The sequence below is a fragment of the Hippocampus comes genome, unplaced genomic scaffold (assembly GCF_001891065.2).
Source record: "Hippocampus comes isolate QL1 unplaced genomic scaffold, H_comes_QL1_v1.1 scaffold112, whole genome shotgun sequence".
Classification (NCBI taxonomy): domain Eukaryota; kingdom Metazoa; phylum Chordata; class Actinopteri; order Syngnathiformes; family Syngnathidae; genus Hippocampus; species Hippocampus comes.
The window spans coordinates 348,296-369,237 of NW_017805841.1; the positions used below are offsets into that span (position 1 = coordinate 348,296).

General features: G+C 42.1%; 1 protein-coding gene across 2 annotated transcripts in view; it reads right to left on the minus strand.

Moving 5' to 3' along the window:
• The window catches only part of rcan3 (regulator of calcineurin 3), a 37,375-nt gene that overhangs the window by 8,969 nt on the left and 7,464 nt on the right, over positions 1-20,942 (minus strand). The window contains exon 1 of one of the 2 annotated variants that reach the window (XM_019888355.1): positions 14,319-14,595. The exons of the other annotated variant lie outside the window; for it this stretch is intronic. Coding sequence (XP_019743914.1) covers positions 14,319-14,405 — 87 coding nt within the window. The 5' untranslated portion in view covers positions 14,406-14,595. Of the gene's footprint in view, positions 1-14,318; positions 14,596-20,942 lie in introns of those variants that run through there. 2 annotated transcript variants of the gene reach the window in all.

The window sequence follows — 20,942 nt, forward strand, 5'->3', positions numbered from 1 at the left end:
CAGGTGGATCGAGATGAACCGGAGTTCGTCAGTGTCGCTCCTGCTCACTATCTCCTCGAGTTGCCGCGGGAATCTTTACTGGAATCTTAATTAAATGTGCACTATCTCTGAGAGTCAGTCAGTCCCTTCAGTCTTCCCAGAAACTGAAAATAGTCCTCTGTGAATTCATCACAACGCGACGAATCTCACAATGCACTCGGATGTCAAGATTGTCAATATCACCTCTTAGGATCTAGTGTAAGACATTTGATAAGGTTTATCGGTTACAAAACAAGATCCTTGTGAGAATATTGATGGAAATTAGACAAATTGGCCACAACTATATCAGGAATGTGAAGTACATTTACCCACAAAAACACGGCAGTTCTTTTAAAATCATTTTTTATGATTTTTTTAATGCAACATTCAAATTTCTTAACATGGTGAGGGCTTTCGTTAGCTGCAAGCTCTACTGATCACCTTGAAATATTTCACTCTGCATGTAGCACATCTAAATTCATATAAAAACAAATAAATAAAAAGTTGATTTTTTTTAAATTGAACTAAGGAACCAAATTAATTTGTTTCCATGATACAGATGTATGATGGCATGGATGGAAGTTATGTGGATCCTGTTTGGTTCTATTTTTTTTTAAGGAAAAAAAAAATGTAGCATTGATTTCCACTTTCTCCCTCCCGCTGAATCCCATGTGCAAAATAAAGCCAACCGGTCACCACATTTTGTAAATAAAAGACTATTTGGGACGCTTGGTGACTTGTCCAAGTGCTTTACTTTGAAGTTGGCATGAATATGAATGCACCTTTAGATTGCTGCATTAGCTTGCCGTGTTAGCTCGGAGGGTCACCAGCGCCACGATGAGATTCTGCTTCAAGATAAACAAAAATCGCACCACTACTTCTGACACAAACAGCGAGGGTTACGATTCAGCAAGCTGTGAATCACACCCACGCTCCAGTGTGGCATGGTAATGGGGAAAAAAAACAACAACAGTTTCCTTTTCTCACAAACACAACATGTCTGAAACAATTCAAACCAGCCTTAACCCTTTGATGCACCCTGTAACCTGATAACATGAGGTTACGATTCAGCAAGCTGTGAATCACACCCACACTCAAGTGTGGCATGGTAATGGAAAAAAAAAAAAAACAAAACAACAGTTTCCTTTTCTCACAAACACAACATGTCTGAAACAATTCAAACCAGCCTTAACCCTTTGATGCACCCTGTAACCTGATAACATGATAAGCTGTCCACTGTAGTTACTGCCGTCCCTGAAAGGGTTTAAGCAATGTTGCTATAACACACTGATGTCATACTACACAGGATGCACTTATTACCCCAAACAATTGTTTCTTAGCAAGACTTGAAGTGAGGATGCAAAGATCTCATTTACATCGCGACTCATAAATAATTAGCTCAACAAACGAGTGTTAGCTCAGCCCACCAGCGAAGCCCATTGAAGCTCTTATCCAATACGTAAATCTTCCATGAGTGCCAGCCAGCTCCTATGACTCATGTCATGAAACGCCGGATGTGATTAGCGACACGCGCGCCGTCAAGCTAAACGGATATTTTGGCACAAGGGGAACGGTGGGCCAAGCTCGACGATCATGTTCCATCATATAACCCGTCAAATTGACCCCCCAAGATACATAAGTGTAACAAGAAGTGAGCGTGCTGATCACTGATTGATGAATACGCGAGGTTTCCTGAGGGATACAGGTGAGAAAGCTTTCGAGCCTTGCATCAATGTGCGAGTACATCCAAAATGGCCGGCTGAATGACACGCGCACACGTACAGACAGACAGGCAAGTTGATGCAGCACCGGCTGCTGTTCGTGGCAGGACATCAGGTGGATGTGCTTGGAACAGCATGTCCTACTTTTCATTCTACAAGTATTCAAACTGCCTGGCAAATATGATTCAGCTCAGTCAGACCTACAAAGTCACAAGTTAGGGCACAGTACAAGTACACTTCCTATTCTTGTGAACTGGAATTTTTTTTTTGTACACTAGCCTGCCTTGTGTGCTGGGCAGCGTGGGATCGGTTTCCACTCGGTGACGGTGTGGTTGTGGGTGTGAATGGTTGTTTGTCTCTATATGTGCCCTGAGACTAGTCCGCCTTCCGCCCAAAGTCAGTTGGGATCGGCTACAGCATTCCCCACAACCCTGTTCAGGAAAGGCGGTGTTGAAAATGGATAGATGGATTTAAAAAGATGCAAGTGCATCAAATCCACTTGGAAATAATTTGAGATGCCTATCGAATCATCTTTTTTTGGAGAGAGATATTTTAGAAGGGGGCGCCCTGCGGTTGGCTGGCAACCGGTTCAGGGTGTCCCCCGGGTCGGCTGGGATAGGCTCCAGCAACCCCTGCGACCCTTGTGAGGATTAAGCGGATCGCCCAGCCCTATAGAACGTGTAGTCAGCATATGGTCTTCCTTATAGAGGACCACAATTCATCTTTGAAAGTTCCCGGGGTAATGTTTGTATATCAGCACGCATTGTGGCACAAAAATAGATTTTATATCAGTAAAACAACAACGTATGGCAATGCATGTGTTCAATACTTATTATGGAGGCTCCACCAATAGATGTTAATCTAATATGCGACAGCAATGACGTGATTAATGGCACGCCAGAGTAGTGATCCAAAAGTAGGCTCTTTCATTTCAGAGATGAGTCAACTAATTATGTGGTCCACTATATAAAAATGCCAAAATAGTATTTAGGGAGAAGGAAATGAGTGGATTATTATGAACGCAGCCTGAAACGTTTATACTGATCAGTGGATATACAAAAAAATTATAAAAATCGACTACACCCTTGTTCAAATGCCAGGTTGTTCTGATCTAAACTAAATGAGACCAAGCTACAATAAATCATTTCGAAAACTTTATCACAAGGTTAATGCGACCTAAAACTTAATTAAGGGCAAAAAATATATATAAAAAAGGAACTCTTTTGGAAAGGGGAAGTGAAAATAAACAACTGAGAGAGCGTGGTTGCATTGGTAATGTGGCTGTGTTCAGACTTAACCAATCACATTCAAACTAATGTTCATTCCCGGCTTCTAATTAAACCCAAATAAATTTCACATGTTTTAGTAGGCTTTTCTTGACTTTTTTTTTCTTTCTAGTAGAAAGCCTGAATGATTGGCATTTGGAACTTTTGACAATTCCCTCCACCTTGACCAATGTGGCTATGAGGACAAGGGGTCAACCAATCAGCCTGGCTAGAAGGAAGATAGATGCAAGGGCTCTTGAAAGTGCTGAGCGCAAGCCTCTCTGATCGGAGTCTCCTTCATGTAACAGGTATGAATTCCCAAGAAAGTAACGACCGCTATCGGAAGTTGTGCGACAGTGGTCCATCCGGACCCCTGCTGTGACAGTTTGTCCAGGGCCAGGCAGCATGATACCGCTCCATATGACGCCGGTGTGGAAACATGAGACTTTAAAACATTCATGCTGCTGCACAAACTAGCTAAGTGGGACTATTTCTCCAGAAGTTATTACTATTATTATTGTCTTTCTTTTTTTCTTTTTTTAATTTCATGATGGCTCATTAAAGGGATACATTTTGGAAAACGGACTTTTTAATGTTCGAATAGTTGCGTCACTGGGGTGCCTTCCCACACATCAAGTGTGAAATTACACAATTCAATACATCTTTAGTTATCATACCGCTTCTGAAAATGTGTCCTTGAGTACACTCTGGGCTAATGAACATAATCATCACCCGACACCAACCAAGTTCCAGAACGGCCAAAGCACGACAACGTCAAAGCTAAAAGGTAAGCATAACCTGTATGAACTGATGATCCAATCAGCTGTGATCATTTTTTGGCAGGCCAAGGAACTTCTTAACTCTACTAGCATAAGCGCATCTCTCAACATAGATAGGAAGGACGCAAGATTGCCCCACCTTTTTTTCATAGCCCCATTTAATACCTGCAACATGCATTTCAGCCCTGTTCCATTTTAGTGCACAGGTTAGAAGGAAGAAAGTAATGCGCATGAGACGGAATATTTGCAATGGATGCACACACGTTTCTAAATGGCAGACACGTTGTGGTGTAGTAAGACGGCACATCGTAAAACTACCTGTTAGCGGAGGTAGTGAACCTGCTCCATTTGTTTCGATTATGCTGAACCGTTGTCCAATTTCATTCTTCTTGCCAAAGGCAATCATTCATTTCATTCTGACAGAACAATTTATTCTCCCGTTTTTTGTTTTTTTTTGCGTGGGTTCCTCCACCATTGCTAAAACATGCATTAGGTTTCCAGGTAGTCCGAAATCAGCTGCCCGAATGAGGACAAGCGCTACACAGAAAATGGATGGCGTGATATTAATCAAATACCTGGGCAGTTATGTGATCACCTAATTTTGAGACGATACATTTATACGGTCTTACTGATGAAAAGTTGACAGGTGGAAAGAGACAAAGCAGCCCAGCGAGCATTTTGGCGCTGCATGAATGCGGCACAAAGCGTAAAGCCCTGCCGGTCAAGTGCGGTCCGCTAAAACCGTGACCCCGACAAGCCATCTGCCGGCAGATTGCCCCCTGGGTAACGAGCCAGTTATGTCCCTGGTAGTAATGGAAAGCTTTTCATCCCGGGAGCATCAAGGCACAACACACAACACAGGCGCGCTTCTGACACTCAAATCAACTGAGATGTCGGAACAGGTTGATATTATCGGGGCGCATCGGCAAGGTTTGATATCTAGCGGCATCATAATAAAATGCGCTGGCAGAAGCAAACAAGATTAAGGCGAGGGTGAGATACAGTATAGTTGATCAGGCGCCCGTCAACATGCGGGGGATCTAATCCTGTTGCAGACAGTGACCTCACAGCCTGAAGCTAATGGATCAGTTAAAGTGGTGGAAATAGGTGTAACGACACGATTGCGGTTGCAGAGCGTGCTTATGTAAAGCCGGCGTCCGGTTTCTAACGTGTGTCGGGTTCACTGACAAATATCCGCATTCGTCCGGTTGCGTCAACACAAACACTGATGGCTAAACGCGTTTTCTTTGCACGTACGGAAATACAACCCAAGTCCAAGAAACCACACAGACAAAAGTTGCAGGGATGAGTTCATTTTTAGTGTTTTAGAAAATATTACTTCTGTCTTGTTTCTTTTTTTTCCCCCTCATTTTTATGGGCAGTAAAAATCTCATTGAATATGAAGCATTTGACATTTTATGGGCTTTTTCCTGTCTCTCGCCACTCCTTTTGGAAGGATTTCATCTGATGTGCAAAACCATGAGAGCGCCACAGTAGAAAGATTGATGATGAGTGATTAATTTAAGTGGATAGACCAAAAAAAAAAAAAAAAAGCAAAAACATGAAATTTGTACTGTCCTGGTCTGGCTGGCATTGGTGAACTTTGGGTTGGTCAGTGTTAATGTAGCACACTGTACACATGAATAAAAAATTAAAGCCTACTGACCGACCGAAATGGAGAGTCGCCCCCTCCCTCGTCTTCTTTCTGAAATGAAGCCTTTGCGAATTGAAAATAGCATTCTCTTACATTGTGATGTCGATGTTCAGTCCTATTTAATGGTACAGTAAATGCAAGGACGGATGTGATGGGAGAATACCTTAAAGTTCTCAACTCCTGTTTTAATGGCAGTTTTGTATTGCTGTAAATTGGGAATTTCTCCCTTGTGAGACAAATAAAGGTTTTCTTATCTTATCTTATCTTACCTTATTGAATGAATTCATGTTCCCGAGGGCTTGCATTGAAGTAATTCAATTTACATTATGCTGGACTTGGACCTTTAGACAACAAACTGAAATAACCAGTGATTGTCAATGTAAAACAGTGTCGACATACATTTGAAAAATTTGCCTTCCAGCAATTCGACCCACTCGGAATTCTGTGGTATATTCTACATTCTAAACCACTGAAAGTCGCTTCAATCCTTGACTGTAATCCACATTTTCGTTGGAATTGCAGCATTTGGTACGACGAGATTAACAAAGCCTAATTGGGACATACAGAGGGTTTATTCGTGTATTTTTTTTTTTTTTAACCCCGCTTTGGCAAATCAGTCATCTGTGACACGTGCATGGATTTAGCAGAATCTAATCCACCGTCTCATGTTTCAATGAGATCTGGGTGACAACCAACAATCTAGGTCACGGAGCCTCAGGGTGAGTCAAGGACGGGTACTACAGGATAGTCCGAAATAGTTCTACTGAAATAATTATGTAAATGAACTTCGCATGCACGTGGAACATCGTTTTTAATTACCTTTCAAAACCAAATGGGAAGCGAGGTATGGGGGAGACTTCTAAAGCAGACTGGATCGGGGCGCTCAAGGACCGGACTTGGGCACCCCTGGTGTTGAGACTTTTATTGTCAATGTTATAACCCATGCGGCTATGAGTTCAGTATGTTTTGTGTACATTGAGATGGCTACAAATGCACCAGGGAGGCCCATGAATGGGCCGAGTGTTTATTCCGACGGGGTCGATAGCCCGAGCAGTGAGCCATATTGATAGGGGGCGCTCTCTTGGGGTCAGTCTGTCCAAAATAGGAATATTGAAATCAGATTACAGTACAGTGAAACACATTAATCCTATTTATCAACAATCTGGTTATTATGTTGTTGTTTTTTTTTTTCTTTTTTGTGGTATCAAGGTAGGAGCCTTTCCTGGTCAGCGCCACTTAGGTCGCACAGCCTCACACCCAGTTTTCTTACATCACACACTCAAGCGCCACGGTCACAGCGTTGTGTAGCCAGAGTTGCAGAGCTGCAATGAGTAACACAACATTCCATAAAGGGGCTGAGAGGCAGTTAAACAAGATACATGACGGATCGTGAAGATTTTATCGATACGACTACTTTTAACAATACTAGTTATCGATTGGGTATTTTAACGGTGCTCTTTTTGTTACTCTTTTTGTTTAGACAACCACTAAAGCACATACGAGAATGAATGAATTAACTTGTCTTGCAACTTGCAATTGATTTGAAATAAATAAAAACAACGTTGACAGAAAAAATAAATGTTTTGAATAAATCATTATTATAATGTTAAACATTATACTGTATAAGCAATTATTTTGTGAAAAAGATGACAGTGGGTACATAGAGCCATCCCAGCTTCTCTCAGCTCCTTAGTATGGCTCTAATATTAGTCATTCTTTGCAGAGGATAAAGAAAAAAAATGAAAGGGACAGGGTACAGCTCATCTGTTACCTTACAGAGAATAAGCGTTATAGAAAATAGATTGATGGATGAATTTTCTACTCAGTTAAAAAAGGTAGAGTAGTTGATTGCCAATATCTGGTGTTGGTGATCATATTGGAGTAAAACTGCAATTTGGATTCAGGCCTGGCAAGATCGCAGCTTGTCAGAGTACAAATTGAGTTATTATCCATAGAAAGCAATGTTACAGTGATTCTTTCAGATAAACAGCATGTATCATTTTTCCGTGACAGGAAAATTGGGCTCCCCTTGCCTCCCTTGGCAATCCGCTTCATTACTGCTGCCCAAAAATGTCATGTGTTTTCATAAGCTTGCGTTTGATTGTTTTTCCTGCGCTGTGTTCCCATTAGATTTAGGTGAGAATCTACCCAAAACCCTTTTAAAGTGGGCGAACGTTTCTTTTCCAACTAGCTTGGGTATTCCAGACCAAGCGTCATCCAAATCTGATCCAGATTGCATACATTGGCAGCAATTTCACCATGCTAATATCATTGTCATATCTCATTAGCATCATTTTCTTGTGCTTACTGTTGCTCCCCACAAAAAAAAGCATTTATTTCAATGGACGTTAGCAAATCATAGCTAGCCATTAGCTTAGGGGTAGGGAACTTCGTTTCCTCGAGACCCGTATCCTGCCTGTTTTAGCTCTCTCCCTACTCCAACACACCTGATTCAATTGATGACGATTGTTTCCGGCTTCTACAGAGCTAACTGATGAGCTGATCGTTTGAATCAGGTGTGGTGAAGTAGCGAGAGATCGAAAACAATTAGGATATGGCTCTCGAGGAACCGAAGTTCCCTACCACTGGTTTAGCCTGTGTTGTTAGTGGAAGTTATGGATAGTCTTTGATACTATTGGAAAGTACATGCGCACTTATGGTGCAATTTTTAAAATACCTTATCTTCTGTTAAGCATTTATTTTTAACGGTAACATTGTAAAATTAGTTTGAAATAATATTAAACTGTTTCAGGTTTGTCATTGGCTGTATTTACTGTTGAAACTATTACCGGCAATTATTATTTTTTTAAATGTATGGTGGTGCCAGTAGCTGATATTTTATAATTATTCGCTACTGGGCTTGTTCCTTAACCCCCACGAATATTCTGATGGCAGGGTAACCAAATCCACTGTCCAGGACATCGTCCTTTGTCTTACGTCACGCGCACGGGTTTAAGCGCTAACCTTCAGCAGACACCTGAGCCGCGGCACATCTCTAAGGTTTCAGGCCAGTGTGAGTCGCTCAGCTCAACCTGTCCAGCCGCCCGAGCCGCGGGAGCAGGCACACTTGAGTCCCCGCAGCCCAGCAGTTCTCTGGGCCCTGAATCGTTCAACCCTGCCACACGGGCTCTGGTTTCCCAAAAGTACAGAACCTGATCTGGTCGCAGTCTCTTCCATCCCCGGGCCTCATAGAGCGGTCACAGTGCATCCTGACAGCAGCGGTCACCTGCAGGTCCCGCATCATGTTAACATTTTGACCTAATTCACGTTTTAATCAGCGATGACCGAGAGGCCTGTCAGTGTCCTCTGACTCAATGATATCAAAGGATGTCAGCTTTTAGCGAGCGGCAATCAATGCCCACTGACATTGATGGTGACTTTGCATTAACACAGTAGCACACATGCTTGGGAACAAGCCTTTGAAAAAAAAAATATCCTCGGTGGATGACCCAAAAAAATATGTCTTTCACTGACCGTTAACATTTTTAAAATGACACTCACATTTTGTTAATGTGAATAATGTGAACAAAACTTCATGATGTTTCACAAATGTGTCAAACTGCCGCAGTATAGTGCCAACTACTGCCAAGGAGGACTTAAGCGATGTCAGATTTTCTTAACCATCAGTGGCTGGTTTCGGCAGCCTCCATGAGTACCCGATATTTAAAAAAATAAGGCCGTACCGGTACTCGCCCATCCCTAAAAGCAAGCATCCAAAACTTTCTGAGAAGGGACAGAGTGGCTTGGTAAAAACGGATCACCTTCACTTCTCGCCAAAACTGGTACAGTCATCCCCCTACTATTCAGAGGGAAAGGTACCGCGTCCTGCTGTGAACAGCATAAAACTGTGATAACTGATGCCTCCCCGATAAAACTGTTTATAAATGCCTGTGTTCATAGTTTAAACCGTCAGTATACCACAAACTATGAACCTATAACAGTTTTAATATCAATTTAAAGTCAGAAAGGTCGACATCTGTCGGCCGAAAACTAGTACACCTTCTGCTGTTTGGGGGGGGGGGGGGTGGGGGGGTTGGTGGTGTTGTAATAACACTGAGTAATTCTCTTCCATTCTATTCCGGTGCCTGTGGTTTTTTTATCGCTCTACAAGTTATTTTATTGCCCGTGTTTGCTATTTTTAAGTCGCAGTTTAATCAGTTGCAGCGCCTGGAATTTTACGATATGTGCTTACATGACGACAATAAAGACTTTTCATTCCATTCACGGCAAAAAGATGACTGTTCAACCTCAGGAACATTTGCCAAATGGTCACAGCATCACAATGAGATGATGCCGAGCTTGACGCTTTATTTTTGACATGGTCACAATTGAGAGGGGGGTGACGTGTTTGAGCAGATCACACAAAAGGCGGCGAGACAACGGGAGCAAAAACATGTCAGACGTCCTGCTGAACCATAAATAGCGCGTTAGTCATCAAATTGTTTACTGCGACGACATAGCCGCGACGTATTTCCAAAGAGAGATTATGACAAGTGGAAAGTGACAGAGAGTGCTGGGAAATTCTTCGAGCAGTAACAGCATCCATCTATAAGAATGTTATTGTCACTGTGTCTGCATTTTTTTTTTTTTAACGTGTAACAGCTTGCAACGCATTCTCTATAGTAATCATTTTGATTTGAACTACTCAAATGATTGCTAAAAGATCATAAAGTCGCCGCCATTGTTGCGTTGGATCTTGCTTCATTGAAAGGAACACATTTCAGGGACGGGGCAGCAGCGAGAAAGCACTTTGCAAGAGAAACAACCATTTGGAATGTGATTTAATGACTTGAACAAATGGAAAAGGACGAATAAGACGGCAGGCAGTTCAGTAAAGCAGGAGTGGGGAACATTTTTCCTGTCAACGGGAAAGTTGCCAGAGAGCCACACTACTTTAAGTGTTGCATTTGAAAGAAAAAAATGACACCAAACAAATGTTTATTACCGGTACTATGAAGTATGACTTTTTGTGGCTTTTATGTTTTTTCGGTGTGCACGGTATATACAGTAATTTTGTTCGATGGCATGAATTTGTCCGATGGTATAGATTTGGACTCCACATCACCTCAGCGTAAAAAATGGCTTCAAGGTTTCGAATATTGGACAAAATATCTTTGTTCACGAAACTTTATCACATCAGGGAGAGGAGAATAAGCTGGTAAAATAAATGTGTTGTAGAACATGACACTTCAAATCATAGCGTCCTCCGCATCTGAAATTGATGTTTTCTTGAGTCGAGAAGGTAACAATTGGGTTTGGCTAAAGGAAAATGTTGCTTTCATGTATATCTAGACTATCAGGGACTTTTACTAAAATACAGGTGTCAAATCTAGGTCCAGAAAGTAAAAACCCTGCCACAGTTGCTTCCACTCAACCGGCAGACGATGAGCTTGTTTACCTGCCGATAGAGTAATAGCACCTGTAGCTAAAGCCAAACTTGATAACTCTGCTAAAATCTCATCAGATATCTTTGCCAAAAACTAGACTAAAACATGATCAGTTTTTGTCAACTAAAACTAGACTAAAATAGTCATGGACAATGAAGACTAAAATCACTACTATCGGGCAATGTTCTGCACCAGGCTATCTTGCGCCATTCCAGCTAGCTTCTAGCCATAGGTGGCTAGCTAGCGCGGCTAGCTACGGTGCAGAACCGTGACTCTAAATTACTCACAAAATAATAAAGAGCCACAGAGTAAACGCATCTTAGCTTTTTGTTGTTGATATCTTGTTTTTTAAAATTATTATTATTGGTTACTATTTAACTCATTCAGAAATATTATTTTATATATTTAACCATTATTGACCCAGTAGTGGCAATTGAGAACAGATTCTCAATATAGGCAATCATAAAATTTAAAAAAAGAAAAAAAAGGAGGGAGGGGTGAGTCAATTTACTGGCATTTTTTTTTTTTTGCTATTTACGGTAAGACTCAGCCTCTCAGGTTATTACTGTAACTTAAAAACTCACTAAATCTGGCAGGCGTGTGCTGGCGCATTCATTTTGGAAATTCAGCCCCTGAAGCCAATCTTTCCGTTTGTTTTAAAGCGGCCAATTCCATTCAGCCAGTTTCAAGATTCCTTCAAAAAAAACAAAAACAAAAAAAAACCCCCAAAAAAACCAAAAAAAAAAAAAAAAAAAAAAAAAACAAAAACAAAAAAACCCCCAAAAAACCAAAAAAAAAAAAAAAAAAAAAAAACAAGCAAACTCATTCTGGAAGAGTTTGTCCTACCAAATTTTAAACAGGAAAACCAGACAGACAAATCTAGAGTATTCGATGAATCGGCAACTAAATGATGATCATTATGATATAATTATTTTTGATCATTGATTAGTCATTTGGATATTGTTTTTTTAATGTAAAACTGGACCAACGCTCAGAATTTCCGCTTCTCAAAAGTATCTGTCTGTGCTCCTGCAACGGAAGCAGACTGATTATCTTTGTGTTGAATCCAAATATATTTCCTTCACTGCCAGTTTAAAATAAAGTCCCATTTTTTTCCAAGTCGACAAAATAATCGACAGATGAATCGGTTATTCACAGAATTGTCAGCTTAAGCCCAAATCAAATCAAAATCAAATCGCAGCGTGAAGAACGGAAATCAAATCGGATGGTGCGGTTCTTAACAATGCCCAGCCCCACAACTCACTGTACACTCGGGCGACGCTAAAATGCTTGTATTTTCTTCATAGTGTGCAGCAAAATTTGATGACTCGCCGTAAAACAGATCATGATTGAGCTCCACAAGGTTAAAACCTGACCAAAGGCATGAGTGTGATGAAGGTCATTCTCCTGATGCTCAGATTTCCTTCAAACTTCCCAAACTTCATGTTCCCCAACAGCAGGTTTTATTTGTGTTCACTCATGCCTTGGATGAATACATAATTTAAAACTTCCATTCTACACAATTGTTAACAATAAGTAACATCTTATTCAATGAACACCTCTTTGACAGCGTCAATCAGAGCAGGGCATTAGCATCTCCTGTAGCAGACTCCGCTGAAGAACTTCCTGACCTTCACCATGTGTCCTGCGTTACGCTGACGCCATGACACTTTACAGGTAACGATGGCCGAGTCGCAAACAAACATGACAATGCCTGCTGTCAGCCCGCAAAAAAACGAGCTCATCGACTCTCACGGCAGGGATGCAGCCTTTGTTTTTGCCCAGCATGGACACAAAGCTGAACGAAACGAAAGACTCGCACCAGTGCGTCCATTCTGCCGTGATGGTCCGACCTACTTGTTCTGACTATAGCCTCTCTGTTTGGCTCATTATTCATGTAACCAGAGGGGACTTAGCCAAGAGCTTTTTGCTTTTCCTCCAACAAAAGGGTAATTTCACACGAGTACACTTCAATCCGTGTTCATCAAACTTCCAGTTGTTTTTCCCCGTCAAGAATTAAACTCGGGTAATGGTTTCAAACAAAGTGACGCAATTTGGTTGTGGTGCGACAGCCGTCCGACCTTGAAACCAGTCGACTCGGTTTCAGAGAATTTGGTCACAGCTTGAATCCACACACTAAACCTTCATCCTGTTCACATTTGGAGCATTTAGAGAAGACAGCAACTGCGTGAAAAGTTACCAAGTCAAGACGGTAATGTTCACAAACCCAAACTTAATTGGATCGGAAAATGCAATCAATACATTTAAAGCCCCTAAAACTGTCCCCCCCCCCTTAATCTTTTCATGCACCCTGTAACCTGATAACATGATAAACTGTCCACTGTAGTAACTGCTGTCCTTGAAAGGGTTAAATAACCCACATCAGGCCATCCATTGTTGCTTGCAAGCCTGTCTGGTTGTTTTTTATCTTGTGAGATCAGAGACATCAGATAGGCATACATCTTGTTAAGCGATAATATTGAAAAAAAAAAAATTAGACGATAAAATAAAACAAGATTACACTGACTGAATTTAATCTACCGTTACACTCGATCCTTCTTCCTGCATGAGAAAACCAGGATTAACCATGTTCTTTGTGCGTTTCGAAAGTCAGCCCTTCTCCATCTGTTCTTTTAATTGTGTGCGCATCCCTTTTTTTTTTCCTTGCAGGGTCACAATGGCATAGGTTAATTGAGAAGAGCTGCCCGACAGGAAACTTTAGAAGAGTACAGCACTTCAGCTCTGACAAGGTCGTGTGCAGTCTGTCTGGTTTTCTCTGTGATCAGGCTCATCTTAAAGATGTAGATTTCACTTTTGGACGCCACAGTCCGTTTGCATTGGGCCCAGTTAGCAAAGTGACCCAGCAGATCGAAATGCATTGGGAAAAAAAAAAGTCGAGATTTACTGTAGGTTTATTTCATATTTGTATAGAAAGTACACTAAGTCCAACATTAAGCGTTCAGACCCTGGCCAGAAAGTTAACCGTATTGTACATATCCACACAGTTTAAACTCGGATCCAATGAAATAATTGCAAAGATAATGCTGCTTGGTGATCCAGTGTCAGAGATGTCGTCATGTGAAAATATGTAAAGTTTTCTGGTTTGTGCAAAATCTTTGGGCTGCACTGCATCACATCGGGAGCCTCTTTTAATATTTTGGTTACCGAGAGGGACGAGAGATAAGATTAGAAACAGCTCTCCTTGTTGTGCTGTGCGAACTATACAACCACAAGCAGAATGAGTGTTATTATTTTGTCATATGGACTGCGCAGGTGTACCGAATATTGTGGCCGATTACCGATATCTAAGTTGCGCATTCTCTCTCGTCAATCGGCGCCTCATTACCGCATTAAGATGCACTACCCGCACACCCCTTCCTCGCGCAACGCGCGCGCCGCGCGTAACCTTGTGGACCCATTGATAAAATAACATCGCGTCTGCATTCCACGCGCTCGCGACAGCGACCGCCCCCCCCCCCCGCACAAGATCGTACCTGCATTTTGTATGACGTAAACACCTCGACGTCTACCTCGCAGGCGATGATGGTGACCATCTCCAGCTTCATGTTTATCGATGGCATTCCCCTCGCGCGGGTGGGATTGCGTGAGAGAAAGACGATGAAGAAAGATCGATTCGCTTGTGCGCTCCGCGCAAGCTTGCAGTCGACTGAAAAGTCCACGAGACTGACAGCGTGTGCGAATGCGTGCGCGGTGGACTGGAGGAGAGCTGCTGAGTGATGCTGCAGCACAGCCACAACTCTCACAGCCCCTCCTCACCGCCCCCCCCCGACCCCCTCCCCTCAGTGCCACATTGACGTCATCAGCACGCTCACGTTTACGCCACAAGTGAAGTGAGCCGCGCAAAGGGATACTGCAGAAAGAAAGCCACGGTCCGGTTTATTCCGCTTTTTTTTTCTTTCTTCTACAGACGTGGAAGTGGGGGTTATAAAGAGACCGGATGAAAAAAAAAAAAAGATGGTTGTGTGCCCCATGTGCTTCAGTGTTAACCCTTGCATTCCCCCACACAAAAAGCAGCCGGGTTTTAGCAGCCCCCACAAAACACTGCCATTTTTTTAATGATACAGGTCTGTTTCATGTCACTTCAAAATAAAGTGAGAAAAGCTAAGCAGTGACAGTGTGATGTATTTCTTTAAATAGAATAACTGAAAACCTGTTGTGGTACATCCTTTTTATGATATAAAATAGTCTGTATCGTGACGGATTTTTTTTTTCGTAACAACCAATTCTACTGCCCACCCATCAAATTTGAAATGGCAAAGTCCATTTTTTGTTTGCTGCCTCTTCCCAAAAATATGTCTTTGTAACATCAACCCCATACAGTTTCTCCACCCATGACTTGGGATCTGAATACCTGTCTGTTGTAGTACCAAGATACACCTGTGGGAGGCAGACAGTGCCAAAAGGTATCCAAATTGCTGGTTGGCTCAGTGCCACTTTGTTTTTACCACATGCATACATAGTAAATCCTGGACAGGTTTAAACATTTACGATTGTCTGCCTCGACCATTTTATGAGCAGAGCTGGGAGAAAAAAAAATCACTTTTAACCCACTCCAAATCAATCAGAATAATCTTTGAGACAGCTGATCATCAGGTCTTTGCTGTTTTCTGACTGGAAAGGAGCAAAAATTCTCAGATGATGTATGTGTGTACCTTGTATTTTAAGAAGAGCTGCAGTGCTGGTGTCGTGTGATCAGAATTAGTTTTGGATACCTCTGTATGTCACAACATTTTCATAGAGAAAAAAAAAGGGATGGTCCTTTTCATCAACACAGTTTGCTTGTTTTGGCGCTAAATGGAGCAGTGACCCAAAAGATGGAGCAGAAACATTGTGTGGCACTTGACACCCAAAGCGCATTTCCTCCACCTAGAGTACTGAAATGGGATAGCGCCTCAAGATTGAAGCAACATTACATAATGGTCAGCTGCTTGCTCCCACGCTGGTCTAGCTCAAGAATGCATGGCCATGTCGTGGCCGTGCAGGTAATAAGCACAATAAAACACATCAATGGAAAATTAAATATGAAAATTTGACGAGCAGCGTTGTTGACTGGGGATTACGCGAGCCACAACATTGTCACTCACAAAGCAGCCAACGAGGCACCTCTTTCCTTAATTACAAGGACACGCGGTGAGACACTTTCCACTGCAGCTCAGCACCAGTCATTACAAAAATCCCACAGACGCGCCGTTGCGTAATCACCAAGCATACTATGTCTTCTTTCCGTCACTCTCATCATCCCAATCGCTCGTTTCATAATAATTGCCGGGCTGAGTGAGGCAGCTAAGTTCCCAATAAGCCATTAATATAAACGCTGCAGGTGCTGAGTCTATTTATGCCCTCGTGTGTCCATGCAGGGCAGACGGAATAAGAGTGGACTGCGGGAGGAGGAATGCGACATTTCTGGACTGAAAAAAATAAATAAATAAATATACCATTTTAAACTTAATGTTACCCATTACTTCATTTTAGTTCATTAAACATAACTCACTTCCATCCATTGTCCTCATTACGGGTGCGGGTGAGCTGAAACCCATCCCAGCTGATTCTTGAGACTGATCGCCAGTCATTCCAGAGCATACCGTGTCGTCATACGTCGAGTTAGTTGTTATATCACTTATTGTGGCTTCCCTGCATGTCAGTTTTGGGTTTTTCATACCGAAGTGCCTTGAGATACAAGTTTAATTAGTTCCCGGAGCACACTCGAAACAAACAGCTTGAGGCGACTACCCACCAAACTCAATCACCGGTACATATAGTTTAAGTGGGGGTTCACTGTAAACCTGTGGATTTTTTTTGTGAGACGACACTTGCCAAATGAAAACAGAGGACATACCGTACTATACACTTAAACGTCATGGATTATCAAAATGCTGCAACCTGTTGTGTTTGTCACTGCCCAGAAGTGGGATGGATAGCTATGGATGATGAAGCACTTTTCCCTTCTGTGTGGCCTCATTTTTGCAAAACCCCAGGCCTACAAACCCCCTCCTCCCTACAGTCCAGCTCTGCTCATTCACAATTCTCACGATCTGACAGTCAGCAAGTGGAGAAAATTAAGATATTGCATTTTTCCAGGTGAGCCTGGAAAAATGGAGAAAAAAAAATCCCACCAATGCGCTGTATGCCAGGTACAATAGGGAAAGACTGTGAAAATGCTGCTCAGTATCTTGCCATTTATTGAAAAAGACCTTGATGCAAAAAAAATGGATATCTTGTACACTGCAAGATATTGCTTTTGTGCCTGTGCACACTACAGCAGGTGAACAAAGCAGTCTACAAGGCTCACTGATGAGAAATAATTTGTATGCCGTAGTGGAGCTCTACAGATGAAAAAAAATAATAATCTGGGTCGTGGATCACCACAAGCATACATATGCTATGTGAGAGCAAGGTCAATTGTCTTTGGGTCTAGCGAACAAAAGACACAAACTCTGTGTGTTGTCCCCACGTGTGGATTCTGAACACTCAGCCCTCCTCAAAATAGATGTCTGACATCGCAAATGCACATCACATTAGTGCAGCGCGGGCGTCAATGTCATGTCACTCACAAGCCAGCCTTGCATATGTACGTACACAGACGCACGCGTGCGCGCACCTAAACACAACCCCCTCAATGCCAAGTAGGCTGCCAAACGAGCTCCTGGTGTCAGCGCCAATGCAGCTGCTCTAATCTAGGCCAAGCTATTTATAAAAGCAAGCAGCCACATTCAGGCGCAGGAAGCTGGAAGGCGAATAACGGGACGGAGTGAAACATCCACATGGGGGAGAAAGACAGGGAAGGGATGAAAGGTGTGAGTAGTGGAGTGACATAGAAAAGACTATCAACACATAGGTCCTGGAAGGTGCAAAACATGACTGAAAATACAGGTCCTCAAAGGGCAGACTCTGGTCTACAAGCTCCACATTATTTTTAGGTACATTTGAAATTTAACTTCGACTTATTTTAACAGGTGTCACCAACCTTTTTGAAACCGAGAGCTACTTCTCTGGTCATGCGAAGGGCTACCAGTTACACACAGAAATAACAAATCGGCTCAAACGATCTCTATGACTGTTACTATTATATGATGCTATGAATAAATAATGATACCCTTTCATGTGAAGAACAAACAACTGATAAATATCAATATGCAAAAGTGTTTCTATAAATCTCTGTCAGTGTTTACATTTTCAAACAATCGCCTAGAAAATTCCTAGAAAAGCACCATATCTCATCACTTGTGAGCTATTTTTAGAACAGGCCCGCAGGGCTACTCATATGGTGCTTGGGGGCTAACTGGCGCCCACGGGCACCACACTGGTGACCCCGATGTAGTGATGAGCATCTAGCCGCTAAGCTAGTACCCGATAAAGGGTGGCAAGAGCTCTGAGACTATTTTTCAAAGGCAATTTTCTTAACAGGTGAAAATCACTCGACACACTTTTGCTGACTGCCGCACACAGTTGCAGTTCCGACTGAACACTTTTTAAACAAATTAGCCGATAAAATCCTTACTATGTCTGATAATCAAGATGTGTCCAGAATACAGAGAATAATGATGACACATGACACTTAATAGACAATACGTATTGAATAGTTTTGAAAAAAAGAAAAAAAGGAGAAAAAAAAAAGCCAACAACTTGATATTTCAAACATGAGTGTCGTCTGGTTTTTGGCCCACATCTGACATCTGGTAGGCCACAAGCAGCTGTTGAGCGTTTTGACCCAGTACAACAACAGCTTAAGGGCCGTCAGGATGAGCTGGCATCTTTGTGTGAACGAGACAGAGACAGAAGATAAGGAAGGGGGCCGCTATCACATGCCGTCGCGTCCGATGATTGCTTTGCTTAAAAAAAAAAAAAAAAAAAAAAAAAGTTTTAAATACTTCGGTCAAATGTTGGAAGCGTTCAGGCGAACTCGCCGAACCGCATTCATGCACCATGGCTAAGAAAACCAGACATAATAACAAGAAAGCGGGAGGAAAAAAAAAAAAAAAAATCAGGTCAGAAAATGACCCGAGGCTGTCTAAGACGCTTCAGCGGTCAATTTCTGAGAGATGGATGTCATTTTGGAAAGGAGGCATACAAAGATGCAAGAAAAAGGATTCCAGCTTGAGTGCTCCAGTTTTTGGAAATTGCACACTCCTCAACTTGGTGAACTCGAGTCGCCATTAACGGGGGCGTTAAGCATGAATGAACACCGAGAGAGTGAGGGGAAATTACACTTGTGGGTAAGGAGCACAACTGTTGGAATAAACAGAGGCCACAGGAAAGCAAATTATTTTGGAGCACCACACCGACTGGAGGAAAAAAAAAAAAACGACGAGAGAATAATCGACAAGAACAACACGCAGCAGAAATGGGTTACCATACAACAAATGAAACTAACGGCACATCCAGGAATATTTTGTGTGGTTGTAATTTCACTTGAACGGCTTTTTAAAAGCTTTGCTTTGGTCTTACATGAACAAGCTCAAATTTGGGGTATTTACGGCAGTCTGATTTTAACCCAAGCAACCTTTTGGAGAGTTACGGGAGCCTTATATTAAATATGCGCAACTTTCTGAGGATTAATGGTACAGTGGTACCTCTATTTACGAAATTAACGTGTTCTGGAAGAAATTTCTTAACTAGAAAATGTTGTAAGTAGAGACGCGTTTTCCATGTAAACGGCCTAATCCGTTACAAGTTTTTTTTTGCGCTCTTTTTCTCTCTCAGAAGTGGTTTTTGCCTGATGTTTTGGAAAGAACTGATTCAAGGACGTTTGCTTTTGTCGGCTTTTAACAATCCTTCAAAAATGTCCAAGGCAAACATCAGCAGAGTGAGCGATTACCGGACTGGTGAACACTTTTTCTGGAAGACATATTCGGTAGAAGTCCCTCTTAGCCAATGAGGTGCCAGGATGATGCTGGGTAATAGCCAATGGCAGAGCAGCTAGAAGTATGTTGCGTTCAGGAAACTCGGAGCTGCGAGTAGCAGCCCATCCTGTGTTTTTACTTTTTGTATATTGAAATTTCTTTCGTAACATGAGGCAATATTTTCCTGTTGAGGCATTTCATAACTTGAAAATTTCATATGAAGAGACGTTCGTAAGTAGAGGAACCACTGTAGTCTTTAACCTGCGCGTTTTTGGGACGATTTGTGTACATGTTAAGCTGGTTCGAACTCATGCACCTCTACGGCAGTCATATTTTAACTAGCAAAACGTTATTTGTATGTATTTTTTTACTTCATTTTTAGTTTTACCTTATTTTACAGACTAAACACTTATGCTCAACTTTTTTTATTTTGTGGAGTAAACACATTAATTTGTAATCACACATCCGTTGCAGTACGGTGTATGGGTGGTTAGCACATTCGCCCCACAGTACAGTGATCCAGGGTTCGTACATGGAAGAGGTTTCACATATCACACTTTTAAGTAACATTGTGTCATAACTGACATGTAAAAATCCAAATGCATCTTTTTTCTAATATTCTTGCCACTAAACAAAAGATGGAGCTCATCCAAGACCCGCCTTTATAGTCCATATTGGAAACACAATCCAATGGCCGAAACACACTTCACAAACTGATAAACTTAATGGATCTCCACAAAACCTCTGGCATGCAAATCATCTGCATGCCTTATGCAACTCCTAACTTGCTTTATTGCAATGTTCTATTCTTGAACACGCCCACAGACCGTGGCTTTTTTTAGAGCTGACTGAGCTGCGGAACAATCTTGATTTAAATAGAACTGCACACAGAGGCTTACGTGACATTTTCTGAGTAGTACGGTTTTATAATCACCCGCCGTCTTACCAGTGAGAAGCCGGGTGGGATGGGGGGGAGCCGAGCGTCACTTTTACTGAGGCGAGCGTGCACAAGACTGATCATAATCGCTCCCCGAGCGCAGACATCTTTTCCTTGACACTCTTAATCTGAAGGTTGGATGCATGAATATTATGGGTTCTATTTTTGTGCCCAGTGCGAGTCGAGGACAGGGAGAGCGTAAATCTGCGCAGGGGTGGGCTAGACCAAGTTTTGGTATTTTTGGAAACGCGTGGTCGTCGGTCGTTTTTGCAACTTGGTGGGCATGATTCGTCAATTGAACCAACTCTTTCCATGCCCTT